The 21,658-nt window shown below is 44.4% G+C and overlaps 4 protein-coding genes across 4 annotated transcripts; 3 read left to right on the top strand and 1 right to left on the bottom strand.

Annotated features, from left to right (window-relative positions):
- The first annotated feature begins 176 nt into the window (after positions 1–176).
- Positions 177–8,363, top strand: gdi2 (GDP dissociation inhibitor 2). The gene is made up of 10 exons (XM_061806567.1): positions 177–309; positions 2,311–2,418; positions 2,612–2,711; positions 2,781–2,915; positions 2,979–3,177; positions 3,859–3,990; positions 5,615–5,714; positions 5,800–5,971; positions 6,062–6,261; positions 7,448–8,363. Exons 1-10 carry the CDS (start codon positions 265–267, stop codon positions 7,598–7,600), a joined length of 1,344 nt encoding a protein of 447 aa, XP_061662551.1. The 5' UTR covers positions 177–264; the 3' UTR covers positions 7,601–8,363.
- A 144-nt stretch (positions 8,364–8,507) lies between these two features.
- On the top strand, positions 8,508–11,412 carry asb13a.1 (ankyrin repeat and SOCS box containing 13a, tandem duplicate 1). The gene is made up of 6 exons (XM_061806575.1): positions 8,508–8,763; positions 8,947–9,134; positions 10,109–10,265; positions 10,328–10,462; positions 10,559–10,750; positions 10,827–11,412. Exons 1-6 carry the CDS (start codon positions 8,721–8,723, stop codon positions 10,970–10,972), a joined length of 861 nt encoding a protein of 286 aa, XP_061662559.1. The 5' UTR covers positions 8,508–8,720; the 3' UTR covers positions 10,973–11,412.
- Positions 11,413–11,515: 103 nt separating this feature from the next.
- On the bottom strand, positions 11,516–16,530 carry LOC133493307 (uncharacterized). Its single transcript, XM_061806566.1, has 3 exons — positions 16,203–16,530; positions 14,893–15,122; positions 11,516–13,503 (listed from the first exon to the last, which is right to left on the bottom strand). Exons 2-3 carry the CDS (start codon positions 15,074–15,076, stop codon positions 12,197–12,199), a joined length of 1,491 nt encoding a protein of 496 aa, XP_061662550.1. The 5' UTR covers positions 15,077–15,122; positions 16,203–16,530; the 3' UTR covers positions 11,516–12,196.
- Positions 16,531–16,610: 80 nt separating this feature from the next.
- Positions 16,611–21,437, top strand: LOC133493394 (ankyrin repeat and SOCS box protein 13-like). The gene is made up of 7 exons (XM_061806711.1): positions 16,611–16,693; positions 17,688–17,876; positions 18,190–18,377; positions 18,451–18,607; positions 18,727–18,861; positions 20,097–20,288; positions 20,449–21,437. Exons 2-7 carry the CDS (start codon positions 17,834–17,836, stop codon positions 20,574–20,576), a joined length of 843 nt encoding a protein of 280 aa, XP_061662695.1. The 5' UTR covers positions 16,611–16,693; positions 17,688–17,833; the 3' UTR covers positions 20,577–21,437.
- Positions 21,438–21,658: the final 221 nt, after the last annotated feature.

Raw genomic sequence — 21,658 nt, forward strand, 5'->3', positions numbered from 1 at the left:
GCGCCACAATGGACGAGTTAACCATTTTCACAAAACTGTATATCATATATATATTTGTTTAATTTATTTTTGCCAGTGTGCTAACTTTGCTAAGTTGCTGTCACCGAGTGATTGACGTGCGCCAGCCCCACCCCGGAGTCGCCTGACGCCGCCCGAGCCCCAGCCCTGAGCCCGGCCCCTCACCACTTCAGCGCCACAGGATCTCCATTTTCTTCTTTCCCGGTCGAGGAGCTCCGCCACCCACGATCCAAAGGCACATTCGAAATGAATGACGAATACGACGTTATCGTCCTCGGCACCGGGCTGACGGTGAGGAGATCCTCCAACGAGTTCGCTTCGGAAGCGCTTTGCAACCTGTTAACCGCGAGGTTAGCTGTCAAAGGCTAACTGGGCCTAATTAGCAGTGGCTAGCGCTAAGTAACTATCGCAGCCGCATAGCACGAAAACCTTGCTAATTTAACCGCTACCAATATCCACAAACAAGAACGCCCCAATAATGTGTGGAATTTAATTCAAGCCGCTGTTGAAAGGCTTTCAGGAGTCGAAAGTGCGGCGACCCAACCGGTTAGTTGGCAGTCTAATGCTAAAACTGGCAGGCCACTTAGTTGAGAGAAGATTAATCGAAGATTATTCGTGTGCTAACATTAGCCTATCTCATTTAAAAAAAGCTACGACCGATGACATCTACATTTCCACTTAAACTTGTGTTTTTCCAGATATTTTCCCCCCGAGAGTTCTTCCCAAATGTTGAATGGCACCAATATAATTGCAGATAACTGCAGTAGCAGGTTAAATCTTAATGTGTGGTCACTATTTCAGCAGCACTCGAGAAACCAGATAAGTGAAATGACGTGGGCTCGAATAAATAAAGCATATATTGAGTGTATATTTTTCTGTTGACATTTCGTCCAAATTGGTTTAAACGTTAGTATTTACTTGCTTTCTAATTTATTGACCATCTTAATGCAAAGTCACCATTTGAGCAGTATACTTCAGAGGAAGCAGGTATGTAAAATTTCAAGTTGAAATTGCCTTTGAATGACTTAAATATTACATTTGGGTGGTCAAGTTAAACTTTCCTAGATGGACTATATTGTGGGTGTTTATTAGGACTCAACTAATACGTTTTTTTTTTTTTTTATGATGTTGCTGATTGAATTAGTGTTTGGAAGGGGGGGGGGAATCCAGATAACCGATTTATTGGCTGATTGATGAAGTAATGCGTGTGTGAAAAATTCAGATATCTGATTTATCAGATGATTGATGAAAAAATTTGTTAAATGTAGTAACTATTCATCTGTACAGCAGGCTGAAGTTTGGTTTTTAAAATAGCACAAAGGCCCACATAGCTGCTGTTTTTTAGGACATGTATTCGGCCCACGATTAAAGTATGATCGCCTGGTTTCGCGGTCGACTGTTAATGGCTGGCACATGACATCGGGCAGGTCCCGTGATGATCCTGTTCGAGGGGGACGGCGTTCTGTTTCAAAGCAGCAGTTTCCAGTGAATTCTGAATTATTTCTGTAGACGATTTCTATAAGAACCAATTGCAATGCTCATATTTGTAGCCGCATGTCGCAAATGTCTCAATTGCACAGATTGTAGTTTGTCTGAAACAAAAGATCTGATTGTTACAGACATTAGCTAACACATTGTATTATCTAGGGGAAAAAATAAACTTCTTAAGATATCATTTGAAACGGCACTCAAGGAAAAAAAATGAAAATTGCTGCTTTCTCTTAGGTGTCAGGAAACAGTCTGTTAGTCAGTTTAGCCTTCCGAAGCGTTCAACAAAACACGGAAAGGAAGTGAAAGCGTGCAGTGCTTCCTCTCACTACAACCCATCAGGTTTGGCTGGGTTTTTTTTCAGGGATGCAATGCAAGTGAATGACATAACTCAAGTAAATTATAAGCTACTTGACAAAGGTCACAGATCAAAAGTTTCTTGGCGTCATGTGATTTTGTTTTAGAGAGGCGGCCTGCCGCCCCGTTTATTGGTCTAACGTGAAGATAAACTTTTACTCCCCTCCTGATTTTTCCACTAAAGGTACTGTCGTGGCCTGAGGGAGGGGAAACTCAATGTTGTGATTCATAATTCATTTCTCCTTGAAGGAAAATTATGTTGGGTGTAACTTAGACCATGGAACACTTTTTTTTTCAAAGTTAGTTTTGAAATAGCAGTGCGTAATGTTCAAGATCTGCCATAAATTGTCGTGCTGAGGTTTCTTAGTAATTTTGTCATTTCAAAAGAACTCTACTGTGGTGCGTGGATGTTAACCTCAAGTTCAATTTTGTACTCTCTTACGGCAGGAATGCATCTTGTCCGGAATCATGTCTGTGAAGGGGAAGAAGGTGCTGCACATGGATCGCAACTCTTACTACGGAGCTGAGAGTGCCTCCATCACGCCTTTGGACGATGTATGTTTTTTTTTTTTTAATAATTAGCAGACACCACAGATAACAGATTGAATTGATTAACGACAACTTTTATGAATTTGTCTAAGGTGCATCATTGTTGAAGTTTTGTAAAGCAGGTGCTGTCTAGTCCAAGTGCATCATCACAACCACCACCACCACCCATGGTGTACTTTTGGTTCCCTTTCCTTTTCAGCTCTACGCGCGTTTCAACCTTCCCGACAAACCTCCCGAGTCCATGGGAAAAGGTCGAGATTGGAACGTGGACCTTGTCCCCAAATTCCTGATGGCCAACGGTATGCCTGCGCTTTTGAGTAACGACGTATTTGACATTGTAAGAATATAGCCCGATCGTTTTTGCTCAGGTCAACTGGTCCGCATGCTGCTGATCACCCAGGTGACCCGTTACCTGGATTTCAAGGTGATCGAGGGCAGCTTCGTGTACAAGGGTGGCAAAATTTACAAAGTCCCCTCCACGGAGACCGAGGCCCTGACGTCGAGTAAGTCACCTCGGAACGATAAATACGTGTTCATACCTAAACCGTCTGTGTGAATCTGTCAAGGTCTGATGGGCATGTTTGAGAAACGGCGCTTCAAGAAATTCCTGGGCTTCATCGCCAACTTTGACGAAAACGACCCCAAAACCATGGAAGGCGTCGACCCCCAGAAGACGACCATGAAAGCTATTTTTGACAAGTTCGGCTTGGGCAAGGAAGTCATCGACTTCACTGGGCACTCTCTCGCTCTTTACCGCACAGATGAGTCAGTAATCTCTCTGTACATGTACCGTAATTTCTCGAGTAGAATCCGCCCTGAAGTATAATGCGCACCCCCAAAGTTGACCAAAAAAAAAAATATCAGGAAAACCCTTCAACCAATGTACAATACGCACCACCAATTTGCTGCTACCCATTGTGCTCAAAATATTAGGAATTATCTGAATTTATATTTTGTTAGGTTTGTAGTTGTATTGTTTTTCTGTACAAAAATCAGGAAAACCCTTCTACCAATGTACAATACACACCACCAATTTGCTGCTACCCATATGCTCAAAATATTAGGAATGATCTGTATTTATATTTTGTTAGGTTTGCACTTGTATTGTTTTTCTGTACAGCAATCATTAACCACTCTATGTACCTGTATTCGGCTATACAATGTGATTGTATTTTTTAAAAAATTTTCATCCATACCTAAATAGAGCGCATTATATTAACTTTTTGAAAATATTTTGGGAAAAAGTTATTTTTGAGAAATTTCGGTACTTAAAATCATAGCTCGTGTCTGCTTCAATGCTGGTGACAGATTTTTGAAATCATACAAGTTGTGTAACAATTTGTATTCATTTGTAACAAATAGCCCTAATTTGAATTGTGACTGTATGAATGTATTCTTTTTTTTTTTTTTTTTTTATGATAATGCTTACAATTTTATTCTGTTTAGATACCTGACTCAGCCCTGCATCGACACCATAAACAGGATAAAGCTTTACAGTGAGTCCCTCGCCAGGTATGGCAAGAGCCCGTACCTCTACCCCCTGTATGGCTTGGGAGAGCTGCCACAAGGCTTTGCCAGGTAGGAGAGCCTTCGGATTCTCAGAGATTATGAGATGAATCCGATAACCGATGCAATTGAACAAAGATCGCGTTGCCAGGGCATAATCGATTGGAACGCGACGACACCTCTTGATGATTTTCAGCCCGTGGCATAAAGATTCTTGGTCACTATCAACAGATAGCCTCGACCAAGGTGTGATAATTCCCTTGCCGGTGTGACGGTCTGAACGCTCCTGGTGCTGAAAAGTCGTTTTGTGATTAATGCGCATGCGTCTATATTTTGTGAACTTCCGGCCAGTCTGAAACATCCCCATCCACGGTTCGACATGTGCCATTCGACAGCTTGTCACTGAGTGTTCGTGTTCGCTATGGACGTCTCAGAAGGACGAAGACACAACGAACATACATATATGTGTATATCTTTTTATCAACTTTTGTTTTAACGTTAGGTTATAACATATGTTAGCTCCCTCTTTGTAGAAGGGGAACTATGAGACCGTGCGATTTCCCAGTAACCCTCTGCTACGTACCCGGACTTCCCCTGTTAGTAAGTCATGCGCATTCATCAAGGAGACTTTTCAGCACGGGGGAGCGCTCAGACCGTCACACTGGGATGCTCCAAAAGTTTTAGAAGTGGCTATCTGGACACATTTTAGTCACATGCGCTGTTTCCAATATGCCAATATGCTTTTGTCTTTGTTTGGAATTATATTTGGAAAACTGTCTCCAATGATTCCTGGTATTCATGGAGGATATGGAACAAACCGTGCCACAAATTGTGCATTTATCCGTTAGTAAATATTACCCGTACCGCTCCCAAAGGGGGGTAGGCTATTGTAATTTTTTATAGATGCTGTTTTTTAATTTTTATTTTGGACACGGCTTGGGCTTGAGCACATTAACATCAAACAGGTGAATTTATTTTTGTTTTGGTGAATGAGGGGGAAAACATCTATAAATGTCTTGACTGCAAATACAGGCAGTCCTCATTCTACGACTGAGATCTGTTCCTACAGTAGCGACTTAGCTCGAATTCCGACTTAAGTCGGATTCCGCCATTAAAGTCAGAATTTAGATCAAAATACTTTGTATAAAATAAATACATTGAAATAAACAAGATGATGTACTTAGCATTACTGCTGAGAGGTTGAAGGAGAAGAAGGGCGAAGGAACCTGGTCCTCAATTCTCTCCATCTCGACAAGTATCACAGAATCTTGTTTTGTGATAACTGGATCCGACATAGGAACGGAACCCTTCACATGCGCTAAAATACGGGCTTTGTCCTTAATAATTGTCACCACGGACGACCGACTGAATCCTCGGTGGTGTTGGGGTGTCTCCTTTCTCCAATCTTTTTATGATCTTGAGCTTCGTTTTCATGGTAATGGATTTTCTTTTGGCTGCAGAAGCATTGCTAAAAGACACAGCTTTCTTCTTTGGGGCAATAATGTCTAAAAAGGAGGGCGAAAAATGCAAAGATACTCCCGGCGCGCAAACACGGACAAGCATTAGCCAGACAAAATGGTGGACGGGGGACGAGCGTTGGAAAGCCGAAATGTCTAAGATGGATTTCATTGACTGTCTAAATGTGGATGGATGGAGGAAAACAAGAAAACCGTTCTGAATTGTTGCCCTTTTTCAGACTGAGCGCCATCTACGGGGGGACTTACATGTTAAACAAGCCCATCGAGGAGATCGTGATGGAGAACGGAAAGGTGGTTGGAGTCAAGTCCGAGGGGGAGGTAAGCATTTTTTTTTTTTTTTTTTTTAACAAATATTGCGCTGAACTTCCTGCTTCATGATTACCGGTATGTGTTTGTCCCGCAGATCGCCAGGTGCAAGCAGCTGATTTGCGACCCCAGCTACATCATGGAGCGCACCTCCAAAGTGGGCCAGGTGATCAGGGCCATCTGCATCTTGAGTCACCCCATCTGCAACACAGGCGACATCAATTCTTGCCAGATCATCATCCCCCAGAACCAGCTTAACAGGAAGCACGGTGTGTACTTAACGCAACTGAACACACGAGAGAAAGATCCATTTGAAGGTAAGCGACTGCCGTGAACCTCGATTTTCTCTCTGTTTCCAGACATCTACGTTTGTATGATCTCCTTCGCTCACAACGTGGCGGCGCAGGGCAAATACATCGCCATCGCCAGCACCACCGTGGAAACGGACAAACCCGAGACAGAGATCAAGCCCGCCCTGGACCTGCTGGAGCCCATCGAGCAGAAGTTTGTCAGCATCAGTGACCAGTTTACCCCCAACGACGACGGCACTGAAAGCCAGGTACACGTGCTGTTTTTGATACATTTACTGTAATTACTGGCCTTTAAGCCACAACTTTTTTCACACGCTTTCAACGCTGCGGTTTATGCGGTGATGCGGCTAATTTGTGCATTTTTTCTCACGGCCGCAAGGGGGCACTCGACCGCACAAGGTACGAGTGAGACCGGTGGAATAGATGTGCCGAGGAAGTCAAATCACAGAAGCTGATGCACATGATTTGCCTCCGCAGGCCCCATAAAATTATGCAGGGAGCCAGATCTGGCCCCCCGGGCCTCGAGTTTGACACCTGTGCCCGAGAATAACAACAGAAGTGGTCTCATATTGACTTTGTTTATACTCAAAATAAGATCACCTGGCAAATATTGGAAAGGGTTTTTTTCCAGTTTTTTTTAAATGGTTTCATGAAAATTTGTCATTTTGGAACTTTGCCATTTGTGTGCTTGGCTGTGGTTGCTCAAATGGAGTCAAATGTCACAAGTAGCGTAATTTCTGTCCTATAATCCGGTTCTTTTTTCACACGCTTTCAACCATGCGGTTAATTTGAGCATTTTTTCTAACGGCCGCAAGGGGGCACTCTAGCGGAAAAGGTAAGAGTGAGACTGGTGGAATATAATTGCCGAGTAAGTGACTTGTACCGGTCCAGCCTTGTTAGCGCTGCGCTAGGGTATTACTGCCATGTCTGTGTTAATTTTTTTTTTTTAACCGGCCCCGTTAGTGCGGCGCTGGCAATAGCGTTAGTGTTATTGCAGCAGCACTAGCGGAAAAGCTAAGAGTGAGACGGGTGGAATACATGTGCCGAGGAAGTGACTTTTACCGGTCTGGCCCTGTTAGCGCTGCGCTAGTGTATTACTGCCGTGTCTCAGTGATTTTTACTGGCCTCGTTAGCGCGGTGCTAGCATTAGTGTTAGTGTGGCGCCGCTAGTGTTAAACTGTCTGTGTACCGTCTTTCTTTGTAAATATCTTGTTTCAATGTGGGTACTTGCGGCTTTTACACAGCTGCAGAGTATGTATGTGGCAAATGATATTTTCTTTTACAAATGTACTGGGTGAGGGTTACAACCAGGTGCGCTCTGTTGGCCTGGAATTACAGTATGTGAATTCCTGAAACTAAAGAAAAATCTGTGAGTTGCCTTCAATAGTTCAGAATTTAAAAAATAATAATCTGTCCTCTGTTCTCCCCGTGTAGATTTTCATCTCCCGTTCGTACGATGCCACCACCCACTTCGAGACCACCTGCGACGACATCAAGAACATCTACCGGAGGATGACGGGCTCAGACTTTGACTTTGCCGAGATGGAGCGCGGGAAGAAAGACATCTACGGCGACGCCGCCGAGTAGACGCCGCCGTCGCCAAAGCACTCGTCGTCGTCGTCACAAACGCTGCCCAAAACTGAAATATCACCTTATATAGAAAGAATAACTACTCAAAAAAAAAAAAAAAAAAGATTGTACATGTCCCTGGTTTATGTGGCAGTCTTGTGGGAAGTTGATCATCTAGAGTTCTGAAATAGTATTGCTGGATTCGGTTCAGGCAGGGAGCTTTAATTTGTTTCCGTTTTAAATCGCTCTCCAATGGCTGACACACTTACCGGTGGTTATTAAAAGAAAAAACAATATAGTTTGATGAAAAAAAACCCAATGCAGAGTCCAAAGATGCCAAATTAAAATCCAATCCATGGTTTTCTGTGTTTGTAGGCAGGGGGGGGTGGAATGACACTGTCTTAAATTGTATTTGAAGGTGTTCAGGTATTTTTTTTTTTTTTTTCCCCTCTTTAGGTTGATGTGGTTGTTTAAAATGTCAACATTGTCTTTCGGGGGTGTTTTTGTACTCCTCACCCCCACTGCAGCCACAATCTTTACCATAAATCATAAAATTGCCTGGACTGTGACGAGTTCTCAACTGCTTGTAAGAAAATGTCATAATGTTTTGTGCAAAGTGAGGTTAAAAACTGCTCAAGATGGACCAAATGTGTACTGTGGCAGTATTTTGGATTGCGAGCCCTGTGACGCGACATCTATTTGAAACGACAAAGAGAGCACCTTGGGCTCCGGTGATTTCTGTACTGCAAAGTTAAAAAAAGAAAGAAAAGCTCTAAATATCTTGGATTGTTTGTGTACTTGTCAGTGATGGTAAACACCAAAATTAGAGGAATACTGCATCATAATGGTGTATACTGAATGTCAGTTGATGTAAATACTTTTGGGGGCTAATTTTTAGCCTCTTACGTGTTCAACTACAACTCCCAAAATGCAACATGCCACTGGCTTGACTTTGACTTTATTCGTGATTTAAAAAACTATAATTGAACTAAATAGATATTGTATTACATTTACTGTATTTGATTAATCAACTGGAAACCCAAACAGGTTCTCACTTTACACGGTCCCGTATAAGACTACAACTCCCACAATTCCACGCGCTACCCGGCTACAATTGCGTCGCACATTGGAAAACAACATGGCCGTGACACCGGCGAGACGATCATCTTACCACGATTTAGGTTCATTTTTCTTAATCATATTTAAAGTTGTTCTAAACAAGTGTAACCGTTTCACTGTGTGAACTCGACTTATATTGTTCAGAAATGCTCAGTGTAACCTAGAAAACACTTTTGACAGTTGTCTGTCACGCCAAAGATTTCAAATATTCGGCGACTTTCGCTATTTGTGAACTTTCAAACAAGGTTTGTGGGCGGACCGGACCGCCCTCCACGAGGCCGCATCTCAAGGCAGAGCTTTGCAGTTGATCCGGTTGATCGAGAGCGAGCCGTCGGTCAACATCGTGACCGTGGACAACATCACGCCGCTCCACGAGGCTTCCCTGCAAGGGCACCCGCACTGCGTCCGGCTGCTCCTGGAAGCTGGAGCCCAGGTTGGGGCCAAGCATTCGAGTCGCTGTCATATCACGACTGGAATATTTTGTAGGGAAACACACACACGGACACCGACATTGAAAAAAATATTGTTGAGTCAAAGTATGGAAGTTAATATGGGCCACCGGGAATTGAATCAAAAAGGCCACTGAAAATTTTATGTTATAAAATACATATTGTGATTTAAAAGCAAATTGCAGCCAGTTAAATCTCAGGAGACTGGAAATATTGTTGGAATTTTTTTTTTTTTTTATATGGCGAATTTGTTAACATTGAAAAAAAATCACATATTTACTTCCATAAGAACAAATTTAAAAGAATACAACTAATATATATTCTCAAATAAGATATATATATATATATAAACACTGTAAAGTATATTTAATGTTGAATATTCTTACGAAAGCCATTAAAAACGAATACTTTGGTGTGATAAAATACATTCTGGGAGGAAAAAAATTGTAAGTCTTGAGAGTAGAGTTTTCAAGAAAAGCCATATTTAAGGTGATTTTTGAAGTATATATTCATGAAAGATGCCCATTTGTTTGAGATCAAATGTCTCCTCACAGTTGTATATTTCAGAAAAAAAAGTCAATAGTCATCATCCATCCATTTTCTTAGACGCTTATCCTCACGAGGGTCGCAGGAGTGCTGGAGCCTATCCCAGGTGCCAACGGGCAGGAGGGGGGGGTACACCCTGAACTGGTCGCCAGCCAATCGCAGGGCACATTGAAACAAACAACAAACAGCCGCACTCACAATCACACCTCGGGGCAATTTAGAGATTGCAATCAATGTTGCGCGTTTTTGGGATGTGGGAGGAAACCCACACAGACACTGGGAGAACATGCAGACTCCACACAGAGATCGAACCCGGGTCCTCAGAAGTGTGAGGCCACCGCGCCGCCTTAGTTTAAAGAGACTCGAAATTCTCCACTTTGAAAAAAATAGACGGCGGTGTTTTTTCTCCCAGGTGGACGTGCGCACGATCCATGGCAGCACCCCCCTCTGCAACGCCTGCACTTCCGGAAGCCTGGAGTGCGTCAAGCTGCTCCTTCGGTACGGCGCCAAAGTCAACCCGTCACTCACTGCTTTGACCGCCTCCCCCCTCCACGAGGCCTGCATCCAAGGCAAGACGCGGCACGCCGCCCGGTCACGGCGCATTTCGTAGAACGCTCGCTTCCCTCCTCAGGAAATGCGGAGATCGTGAGGCTGCTGATCGCCAGCGGCGCACAGCTGGAGGCGTACGACGTCCACTTCGGCCCACCCCTGCACATCGCGTGCGCTAAAGCGCATTTGGACTGCGTCAGGGAGCTTCTGCTCGCAGGTCAGCTTATCAAGTCAGACGACGATTTGAGATACTAGCGTGTTTATTCACAAACCGTATTTTCCTTGGACGGGTTCTCGTCCGAACTCCCTGCAGGTGCCGACGTGAATTCAAGCAAGTTCCACGAGACCGCCTTGCACCACGCAGCCCGACTCGACACGCCGGACGTGATCGAGCTGCTGATGGACTTCGGCGCCAACGCGCACTCCGTCGACAACCAGGGACTCAAGCCCGGCGACTACTCCGCGCCCGCGTCGGCGTCGCACGCCTGTCTCAGGTTTTACGAAAGTGGGTCGGCGCCGCCCGTCTGTACTCTGCTACTTCGTGAAAGCGACCATCCATCAATACGCGTGTCGCACGACAGGAAACCCTCTCGGCCTGCAGCAGCTCTGTCGGATCACCATCAGGAGGGTTCTGGGTCCCGCGGCCTCGGTGGGCGTAGGTTTGCTGGACACATCCCGTCGCATCCAAAACTATCTCCAGTTCTGTGTTCGCCCCGCGTCTCTATAGTTCCATAAATGTTTGATTTATTATACAAGTGTACATTCTACCGCTATTTGTAAGGTACAGTACGAGGAACGAGAGCAACTGTGAATAACAGAAACCCACAAGTACTTAACTCTCCACCTGCGGGCGTTCGCCGACGACATCTGATGAGTTTTGAGTTTTTTTTTTCAATAGCGACGGGACGACGGTGGCCATGTTTGATTGGGCCTCCTCATCTGACGTGTGCTGGCTACATCAAAGAGTTAATAGAAACTGCATGGAAGCGGGCAAAGCATTTTTCGCAAAAGATCTTGGAAGGTGAGTGCAAGAAGACACTCGGAACATGCTACGGTTACTACGACCTCGTAGTTTACCTGTATTGCGTAGCATTTATTATTATGGAAATGCAAAAAAGCTGAATTTAATGATTTCATATTGTTTGTGTTAAGCGGCCATTTATTTTTAACGTCATCCTAATCCACAACGTTATCATTAAAATGAAACGACATGAATGACATTTGTTTTCTGATTTTATTTATGTAAAGGAACAAAAGAACAATGTTAAACATCTTTTTTTTCCCTTTCGGCTTGTCCCGTTAGGGAGCGCCACAACGTGTCATCTTTTTCCATCGAAGCCCATCTCGTGCATCTTCCTCTCTAACACCCTCAGTCTTCATGTCCTCCCTCACCACATCCATAAACCTTCTCTTTGGTCTTCCTCTCGCTCTTTTGCCTGGCAGCACCCTTCTACCGACATAGTCACTCTTTCGCCTCTGAACACGTCCAAACCATCCAAGTCTGCTCTCTCAAACCTTGTCTCTAAAACATCCAACTTTGGCTGTCCCTGAGGTCGTTTCTAATCCTATCCAACCTGCTCACTCCGAGCGAGAACCTCAACATCTTCATTTCTGCCACCTCCAGTTCTGCTTCCTGTTGTTTCCTCAGAGCCACCGCCTCTAATCCGTACATCATGGCCGGCCTCACCACATTTTTATAGACTTTGTTCTTCATCCTTGCGGAGACTCTTCTGTCACATAGAACACCAGACACCTTCCTTCCGCCAACTGTCCCACCCCGCTTGTACCCGTTTCTTCACTTCATTACCACACTCACCGTTGCTCCGCATGGTTGACCCCAAGTATTTGAAGTCGTCCACCCTCGCCATCTTTTCTCCCTGGAGCTTCACTCTTCCCCCTCCGCCCCTCTCATTCATGCACATCTACTCCGTTTTACTTCGGCTAATCTTCATTAAACTGCAGTTGGACAAAGGTTCTCCAACGCGTAGCAGACGGTGACAACCTTATCCAAAAATGTGCCTTCTTCACGGTCACATGGCGGCGTCGCATCCAAGGGCACGGCGGCATTTAATAATTTATAATTGCGTCGGATATTTCCGAGGACCCTTTCAATGTGCTCTACCAGGTGCGCCTTCTCGCCCAAGTTCCTCTCGACGAGATGACAGCCGCCATGGCCGAACGCCGGCACGTCCACCTCGGCGCAAAACAAGCCGCCGCTTTGGTCGCCGTCAAAACCGATGCCCAACACGACGTCACCTGGCAACAACTTATTTAGGAAGCCGCTTTTCTCCAGCATGTTTTTGGCAACTGTGAATCCATCGCACCCTTTTGATACGAACCCAACGAATCCACTTGGCGTGACGGCAATTAAATACTTAACGTCATCATCGGCCCAGCGATCTTTGTGACGCGACGATTTATAAGCCGACACTTTCAAACAGTCAACGATGGCAACGGCTTTGCGTCCAAACGCCTCGACAAACTGTTGGGGCATCGAACTTTGTAGAATATTTCTGTCGGGCCACGTGATGGACATCCTCAGCTTTGTGTACAAGAACGAAACTGTGTCCTGAAACGTCGCGTTGACCGTGTCTGTGGAGATGCTAAAAATGTGGGCGAGGTGCCGGGCGGGCAAATCCAGCCGGAGGCGCATGAAAGTCAGCAGGAGGACTTGGAAAGGACTGAGTCTGTTCTCCTCGGCTGGCATGAGAGGCAACAAAAAACAGAAAAAGTTCATGAACGATCCCACGTTCGGCATCCCGGTGTAATATTCCACTTTGTCGTCGTCGTCCTCGAAGAAGCCGTCCGGCATCTTGAAGGCGTCGAGCTCTCGCCTGAGCCGTCGGTTCTCCTCCACCAGGCGGCTGACTTCCGCAGACCTCTGGACGCAGAATTCGCACTCCATCTGGCCCTCTTCATGTTTGACCACTTGGAAGAGCGCCTCTTCTTGCTTGACTTCCTCGGGTCCAATTCCGCAGCCCACTCCGCCGCATTCCATTTGCCCCGTTGGTTTTACCTCCCATTCCCCGACGTCATCAGGATCCTCTGCCTGTTTGACATTCCACGCGAGCGCTTCCTTGCACGGATCCAGATCTTCGCCAGTTGACCCTTGCCCCTCCTGCACCCGCTTGCTCCGTAGAGCCAACGTCTTCCCTTTCGCCGATCGCGGCCCGTCGCGGTTTTCATTCTCCGCGTGGCCCACGTGCAGGGTCGGCGCCCAGTCCGGGTCGTTCTCCATCATCTCATACGCCGGCCTCCCTGCGATCGAACGAGCACGTCACATTTTCGACTTATATTTCAAAACACAATCAAATAGGATTTACAGTGCAGGGTTCTTGTGACACGATTAATTTTTTGTTCTTGCTCTCACGTGACAGAATAGTTCTCGAAGCATACATGTAAGCGGATGTCTTCAGATTGGAACTGGGCCTCTTCCATGTAGTTAAAAATCTGCCATATTGTGTGAAGATCAGTGCAAGCTTGACATCATTGCAATAACACTGACTATTATTTCATTTAAACGAGAATATTTTTTAAAATTTTTGTGGGTGGTTGATTTTGTAGTGTCTTCCAGCACGAGGGTTAGCGAGCCAGTGACCGTGAACAATTTTGCTCATTTTTGTCACGAGGCAACTTTCCCGACCCCTCTAAAACTGTAAAAAACTAGACGCATTGGAATTTTATGATGCACACACTAAATTAAAAGAAAAACTGAACTTAATTTAGGAGCTATATACAGTGAAGAAAATAAGTATTTGAACACCCTGCTGTAGTGCAAGATCTCGCACTTAGAAATCACGGAGGGGTCTGGAATTTTCGTCGTAGGTGCATGTCCACTGTGAGAGAGATCATCTAAAAAGAATCACAATGTATCATTTTTTTTTTTTTTTATGATTTGTGTGATACAGCTGCAAATAAGGGAGGGAAAGTTCCCCAAAATCTCACAAGACATGGCCGCGGTCATCCTCCCCTTAATCCAGTGAAGTCGTCTTGTCCCATGTACAGAAAAACACCCCCAAAGCATGATGCTACCATCCCCATGCTTCACAGTAGGGACGGTGTTCTTGGGATGGAAGTCATCATCTGTCTTCCTCCAAATACGGTTTGTGGAATTATGACCATAATATTCCATTTTGGTCTCATCTGACCACAAAACTTTCTCCCATGACTCCTCTGTGTCATCCAAACGGTCATTGGCAAACTTCACACGGGCCTTGACATGTGCTGGTTTTAAGCAGGGGAACCTTCCGTGCCACGCGTGATTTCAAACCATGACGTCTTTGTGTACTACCAACAGTCACCTTGGAAATGGTGGTCCCAGCGGACGAACAGGTCTTTGAGGGTCAGGATTCTAGCTGATAGACAGGTGTTCAAATACTTATTTGCAGCTGTATCACACAGATAAATCATACATTGTGATTTCTGGATTTTTCTTTTTAGATGATCTCTCTCACAGTGGACATGCACCCACAATGAAAATTTCAGACCCCTCCACGATTTCCAAGTGGGAGAACTTGCAATATAGCAGGGTGTTCAAATACTCATTTTCTTCACTGTATATTACACACAAATGTGGAAGAAATTCAACACAATAAAAATGTTTTGAAAGTGAAAACCGCACTAATTCAGGCCACGTGCACTTCTTGCCTCTGAAGGCCTTTGTCGTCTTCTTGCAGCGAGAAAGCGCTCCACGCTGTTTCCTCCAACGTCGTATCATAGATTCGTTAACTCCAAGCTCGTGCGCAGCGGATCGATTGCCCTTTTCCATTGCCAGGTCGATCGCCTTCAGCTTGAAGGCCGCGATGTAGGCCGTACGTCGCATCTTCGGCATGGCGAGGCGCTTGTTCCGGTCTGAATACCGATCTGAATGCTTCAATCTGTGCGGATTTGATTTAAAAATGTCAACAGTTAACATTTGTTCATGACTTGTGGGAAGAAAGAAAAAATTATCAAGAGATCGGGCGATTTTGGGGGAAGCGGGGGGGGAGAGTCACCATTTCTAATCCGAACTTTCTTGTTAACATGAAATCAGAATTGAGCACTTGGTTCTGCAGTTTAAAATTAGTCATAACATGCTAGTACACGCTACTCACTGGATAGTATTTATTTAGTGGCTTCGAAACGTTTGTCTTTACATTGCAACTTGATCGATAGATGGATATTCATTTAGTTCTGTTGACTTCCTTTTTGCTGGAAGTGAATATCAGCATTGTGATTTTTATTCTCAAAAAATGTCATCTAAGAAATAAGCTCTGTGAAGGAGAAGTATTCTTTAGGATCGCTCTCTCTCTCTGTAGCAAAAATGAAAATAATAATTACACCTCTTTCGTTGGTATAATCAACATAATTTAACATAATGCTGACTGTAATCACACGGTACATATTTAAATTGCATTGAACGGGGCACTAATCTAACCTAACGCCCACATTTGTGTGCTCCATTTGTGTTTCTCCAAGGCATATGGGTCAATATTGTCGCTCAAAGCACACTTCTTGTCGTAACGGTTTCTTGAAACAACATCTAATGAGCCCCGATAACTTTCAAAAGTCTTTTTAGCCATCATGCGCCACTTTTTACCGTCGTACGAACATTTGTGTAACTCCTGTCTGTATGCAAAAACAGAGTGAACCCATCCAACATGGCCACGTGCCCCGGATGTCGTCACGTGGTCGGAAATAGTCTATAATGATCGTCTGTTGTTCACGTCGATAAATGTTGAAATGCGTTCAATAATTTTTAAATATTTGTCAAACATTTAAACATGTTTATCTCAGTTAATTAAATGTGTAATATTTGACATAAATCATTACGTATTTAATCACAGTGTTAATGTTCAAGTGCATAATGTTACAGTCGCTTCGGGAAATTAAATGCAATCAGTGTATGAAAAATATAAAACCAAGTTTAACTGTTTTTTCAAGGTTCTAAAAAACAACGACTAGTGTACAGTATTTACCTTGATGGAAATGTCGACAGCAGACGAACATGAACGGGGTTATCTTGTCAAACGTGATGTCTTCGCGTCGGACGGCGGCGACCCAAGCCGACCGTCGCCTCCCGGAGATCTCCCTCATCTGCGGCCCATGGCTTTTCTTCCAAGTGGGGAAGGTGAAAAATCTCGACCCGTTGTCGAGTTTCCTACCGCAGCTGTCGTGCGACTTGTTGCTGCAGCCGACTACGCAACATATGCGAACCATAACCGATTCAGAACACAATTCAACACGGAAGCCTTTTTTTTTTTTGTCTTGTTGACGTTTTCGTCCTCTTCTTCTTCTTCCTCAAACTGCCGGATCCACTGATCTTAAAAAAAAAAAAAAAAAAAAAGACTGGATGGCTCATTGGCCACCAAAACTGAAGTCGCCATCCGCCATCTTGATATTCCCAAAACAACCACGCCGACCTGTGCGTTCATCACCAGTTTCGTGGCTGTAAGAAAACATTCCACAGGTAAGAAAGATCTACTTTGACACTATTAAAGTTTGTTTGTAAAGGATTTTTTATTTTCTGATTATCTTAATTCTCTTGAACAAAGTTTTGTTTACGGTTGTTGTTGTTCAATCTCTGCTTCACATTTATAAGCGACATTTTTTCACAGAAAAAAAAAGCGATGTAAATATTTTCCCAAACTTCACCATTGGATAAGCAACAAAACACATTTTCTGTGAATTTTTATTGATGAATTTCATAAGATAGAACTCTTCATATTGAATTTGATTTTCAAATGCAAGGAAACAAGTTTGAATTTTCTGTCTGAAATAGGACATCGCAGAGACAATAAATGAACAATTCAGTTCAGCATGTATTTTTCCATTGCGAGTACTTATTTCCAAAAATATATCCAACTGATTGACTTAAAATGTAATGTTTTTTATGAAAAAACATGCTTAGTTTTTTTTTGCTACGTTATGACGATAGTGATTCACAGCGTATTTTGGGAAAAGTTAACATGTCACGAAATCCACGGTGTAGTATGGCTTTCCTTTGCACTGAGCCTTTTTTGGCTTACCACTGAAAAAATGTCAAGTTCACACGACCAGTTTTCATTCAACATGCCTAACTTTGAGTAAAAAAAAAAATAATGATACATGCAAAGAATGTCCTGCACACGTTTTGGGAGTACCAAGATGGCGGCCAACTGGCTTCACCCAATCGACCTAGCACTCGAGGTGTATGCGCGATCCAGTCTTTTGTTCGATCAGTGGCGGTTCAAACACTTGAGTTTATTTTTACTCACTGCTGCCACCTATTACGGTGCCGTGGTATTGCTTCCAAATAGTTCCGTGTGTTCTCCGCATAAAAATACCGTCAGAAAAGGAATGCTCAAGTGAAGTACATATTAAATACACATAGTATTTCACTTATTTCTGATGACCAATGCAGATATGTTTTTTTATACGGAATAACATTACCACCCGTGAACTTGCATTGTTTATGCCAACAGACAGGGGACGCTAATCTGCTGAAATTGGCGGCTACCATAAAACCACCGAAGAAGAATTTCCCTGTGTAAACATTGCGCAAGCGTGTGTTGTTTATAAACATCGTGCGTCCCATTTCGGCGTGTGTTGTCATTGACCGCGTCAGAGAATGGACTTGGAAAACATCACACCATATTACTTCGGAGATATCAGTGAGTACAAGCGTGCATTGCAGTTTTGTGCACGGTTCTGTGGAATATCGGTAGGATGTGACAAGGAGAAGCTAACGTGCTAAGCTCAGTCCACAGATGATGTCACCAGACACTCATCACAAAAACTTAAAAGTTTCAAGAAAAACTATAATTTTCATAAAAAATTGATTTCAAGGCGATGTCATTTTTTGAGATATGAGTACTATTCCAAGGTGAAAAATGTATTACAACATACAAAAGTGTATTTTTCATCAATTGTTCAGGCTCCAACCAGCCTCTCTTTCATCCATTGCTTAAAACCTGTACCCTGCAGGCTGCTGGTCCGAGAGAACCGAGGTCCACAAGGCGGCGTCGCTCGGCCAGGCTTCCCACCTGCAGCACCTCATCCAGTGCGGAGCGTCCGTCAACATCGTGGCGGTGGACTCCATCACGCCCTTGCACGAGGCCTGCCTGCGCGGACAGGCGCAGTGCGCCCGGTTGCTTCTGGACGCCGGGGCACAGGTGACCGCAAGTCACGGTGAAGTCGGTATAAAGTTCGTACCTCTCTGTTCTTACGTCCCCTGGTTGATTTTAGGTGGATGCGAGGAATGTGGATGGCAGCACCCCGCTGTGCGAGGCCTGCTCAGTGGGCAGTTTGGAGTGTGTGAGGCTTCTGCTGGAGCGAGGCGCCAAGGCCAACCCCGCCCTCACCTCTCGCACTGCCTCACCCCTCCACGAGGCCTGCATGGGCGGCAAGTGCTTCCGCTGGACTGTAACCGCACAATTTTGGCCTGAATTAATCACAGAGTGTAATGTCTGCTTCTGTAGACCTCCAATCCTCCCATAACGTCGAATACAATTCTACTTGCAGGCAACTCGGACTGCGTGAAGCTCCTGATCGCTGAGGGTGCTTGTCTGGAGGCGTACGACCTTTATTACGGGACCCCGCTGCACGTAGCCTGCGCTAACCGACACACGTGCTGTGTGAAAGAACTTCTAAATGCTGGTGAGTGTCACATGGGATACTTTACCCACCCAGCCATAAAGGAAATAGTAGAAATGCATGTATGTTATTCATGAAAAAACGGCAGCTGGTATGAACCCATCCGTTTTTTCAACACAAAAGATGATAGCGATATGTATGTGGCTTTTTGTAACTCCTGGCATGAAAATCCTCTCGAGGGATTTGTTTTCGAGAAGAAGCAGGAAGTAACATTGGTGGCAGTAGTACGCTGAAGCGGTCTTGTATGTCTATACTAGTTTTACCCGCTGGAAGGTAGCTCGTTGTTCCTTCCCGTTATCCAAAATGCCGTCTCGTTGTATTGCTGGATATTGCTCCAACACTCGGGAGGATGCATTTACCCTTCATAAACTTCTAAGAGACCTGGTTCGTTGCGAAAATTGGATTGCACGGGTGCAAAGGACGAGAGCTTCATGGGTTCCAAATGACAGGTAGGTGGGTACACGGCTACTAAAAAAAATAAAGAGTTTTCCGGGGGACGTAATCCGAAAGTCAGGGGTGCTAAATGTGTCGACGTGCGCATCGGGAGGCTTCCGTGCAGCAGCCGCTGAAGGACGCCCCGCGCACGCCTTCTGGATCGCCGCCGACCTTGTCGACAGGGCTTCGGCTGGGGTGGCTTGTCGCAGTGCTGGGCCGCGGTGGCTCATCTCCGCCGCGGAAGTGGATTCGACGGTGAGGCGGTTCGGCCACAGCGTTGTTTTTATTACCGCCGCGTGGAGGTGGATCGGACAGGGAGGCGGTTTGACCGCGGCGTCGTCGTTGCTCACAGGCGGCGTTGTTTTTATCACCGTCGCGGGGAGGTGGTTTGGCCGTGATCCGCATACGATCTAAATATGGCTCGAAACGATATGCTAATATTGCCCTGGTCACTTCACTCGATGTTCTTTGAAAAGCGCTTCCGTGTCAGAAGGGGTGTGTATTCATCTCAGGTGGCTCAGAGTGTTTTCAGTGGCGAATGTCCGGGGTGACGTCACGGACAGAAGATGCAGCCAATATGGCGGCCACTTGGATGTTGAGTGAGTCTTCCGCAACTTTGCGCATGGATGATGCGCTCTCCGCTCATATTTATTTTTATGTATTTTTCATCACAATATCTATTTTAGAATGTTTATAGAGATGACACTTGGGCTTCAAGAGATGATATTTAGGAAAATAATATCAATATGGAATTCTGTAGCCTTTAATCCGACTCTTCTAATATTGGGCCCTCTTCCGTGCAGGCGCCAAAGTGAACGCCGCCCGGCTGCACCAGACGGCGCTGCACCACGCCGCAAAGAACGCGCACGCGGAAATGATCGAGACCCTCGTGGACTTCGGTGCCAACATTTACGCGCGGGACAAACACAACAAGAAACCCGTGGACTACGCCACGCCGGGCTCTCCGGCCGCAACGTGCCTGCGCTCCCACGAGGGTACGACTCCGCTTTATAAGCATCAGAAACCGTGCAGTAGCGCAACGTGGCCATACGTTGGCGCCCGAGGATCATTTCAGAGTAGATTCTGATTTTATAATAGCAAACGTGATTTAACGCATAATGGTTATTGTATTTAAGTCGCTGGTCTTTCTTCCAGCCGTTCCCATGAGCCTGCAGCAACTCTGCCGGTTGGCAGTGCGACAGAAGCTGGGCACCAGGGCGCTGAAGGTCGTAGTTCAACTCCAGATACCAAAACTCCTTATCAGCTACCTCCGTTATCAGTGATTTGACGCCTGAAGAGCATTTGGATGATTGTCTTAACAGAACAAACAACCAAAAAAAATGTGACTGGAAAGTCATTAAAAAAATATTAAAAAAAGCACTACATTAATTTAGCACTCTCTTAATATAATTTTAAAAATTCTCATGCACTGTGTCTTACAAAGATATGTGTGCATGTGTGTCTAAATATATTTCTGTTTACTTGAATTTATTTTAGGCAGAAATGCACTTATCACCAGATTTAGCGACGCGCTCGTACGCTTGGAGAATACACAATAGAACACAGATTTCCAAATATGGTAGCCGCTTGCATTTGCACATCTTCATTTCGTAATAAATATCATTTTGTGAGGGAAGTTCGAGCGGTATTTGAGTTATGAGTGATTAATTGGGTTTCTGGTAAAGTGGGGGCCAGTGTTCGAGGAAATAGTATTTACATATATATACACACGAAGCACATAAAAGCACTTTTTGTCAAATAGTGGCATTTATTTACTTAAGTTCGCTGAGTACCAGCTGTCTATTGTTCATAAATGCACTTTAATATGACATATTACTGTATAACGTGATTATATTTTTGCTCCAAAATGCTAAGTTAAAGTATGAATGATAGTTTATACTGTATTGCAAATGTATGGGTGATTAATTATGGGATGGTCTGGTGGCGCGAAAGCCATTATTTGAGCAAGTATATATACGTACGTAATCCATGAGTAAGTACTACAAGTAAAATTAAGTAATGCAAGTAAAACGTGAAAACATTTGTTATTACCATTTCAATTACATTTTTGTCTTTTTTTTGCCACTACTCATATAATGATATTTGATTAAAAATGTCTTTTGTAATGCATCCATTAAGCAGTTTGAAGCATTTTTACAGTATGGATTACAATAAATAACATATGAATATTTACTAACTTGTCATTTATTTACAGTGAAGAAAATAAGTGAACACGCTGCTATATTGCAAGTTCTCCCACCTTAGAAATCATAGAGGGGTCTGAAATTTTCATCGTAGGTGCCTGTCCACTGTGAGAGAGATCATCTAGAAAGAAAAATACAGAAATCACAATGTATGATTTTTT

The sequence above is a fragment of the Syngnathoides biaculeatus genome, chromosome 20 (assembly GCF_019802595.1).
Source record: "Syngnathoides biaculeatus isolate LvHL_M chromosome 20, ASM1980259v1, whole genome shotgun sequence".
Lineage (NCBI taxonomy): Eukaryota > Metazoa > Chordata > Actinopteri > Syngnathiformes > Syngnathidae > Syngnathoides > Syngnathoides biaculeatus.

Coding starts and splice junctions, on each gene's coding strand:
- gdi2 (XM_061806567.1), top strand. CDS start 265: ATGAATGACGAATACGACGTTATCGTCCTCGGCACCGGGCTGACG. Junction 2,419..2,611: donor CCATCACGCCTTTGGACGAT/GTATGTTTTTTT, acceptor TTTCCTTTTCAG/CTCTACGCGCGTTTCAACCT. Junction 6,262..7,447: donor ACGACGGCACTGAAAGCCAG/GTACACGTGCTG, acceptor CTCCCCGTGTAG/ATTTTCATCTCCCGTTCGTA.
- asb13a.1 (XM_061806575.1), top strand. CDS start 8,721: ATGGCCGTGACACCGGCGAGACGATCATCTTACCACGATTTAG. Junction 8,764..8,946: donor ATCATCTTACCACGATTTAG/GTTCATTTTTCT, acceptor CTTTCAAACAAG/GTTTGTGGGCGGACCGGACC. Junction 9,135..10,108: donor TCCTGGAAGCTGGAGCCCAG/GTTGGGGCCAAG, acceptor TTTTTCTCCCAG/GTGGACGTGCGCACGATCCA.
- LOC133493307 (XM_061806566.1), bottom strand. CDS start 15,076: ATGCCGAAGATGCGACGTACGGCCTACATCGCGGCCTTCAAGCTGAAG. Junction 13,504..14,892: donor GACGACAAAGGCCTTCAGAG/GCAAGAAGTGCA, acceptor GTTCGATCGCAG/GGAGGCCGGCGTATGAGATG.
- LOC133493394 (XM_061806711.1), top strand. CDS start 17,834: ATGGACTTGGAAAACATCACACCATATTACTTCGGAGATATCA. Junction 18,378..18,450: donor TTCTGGACGCCGGGGCACAG/GTGACCGCAAGT, acceptor GGTTGATTTTAG/GTGGATGCGAGGAATGTGGA. Junction 18,608..18,726: donor CCACGAGGCCTGCATGGGCG/GCAAGTGCTTCC, acceptor TTCTACTTGCAG/GCAACTCGGACTGCGTGAAG.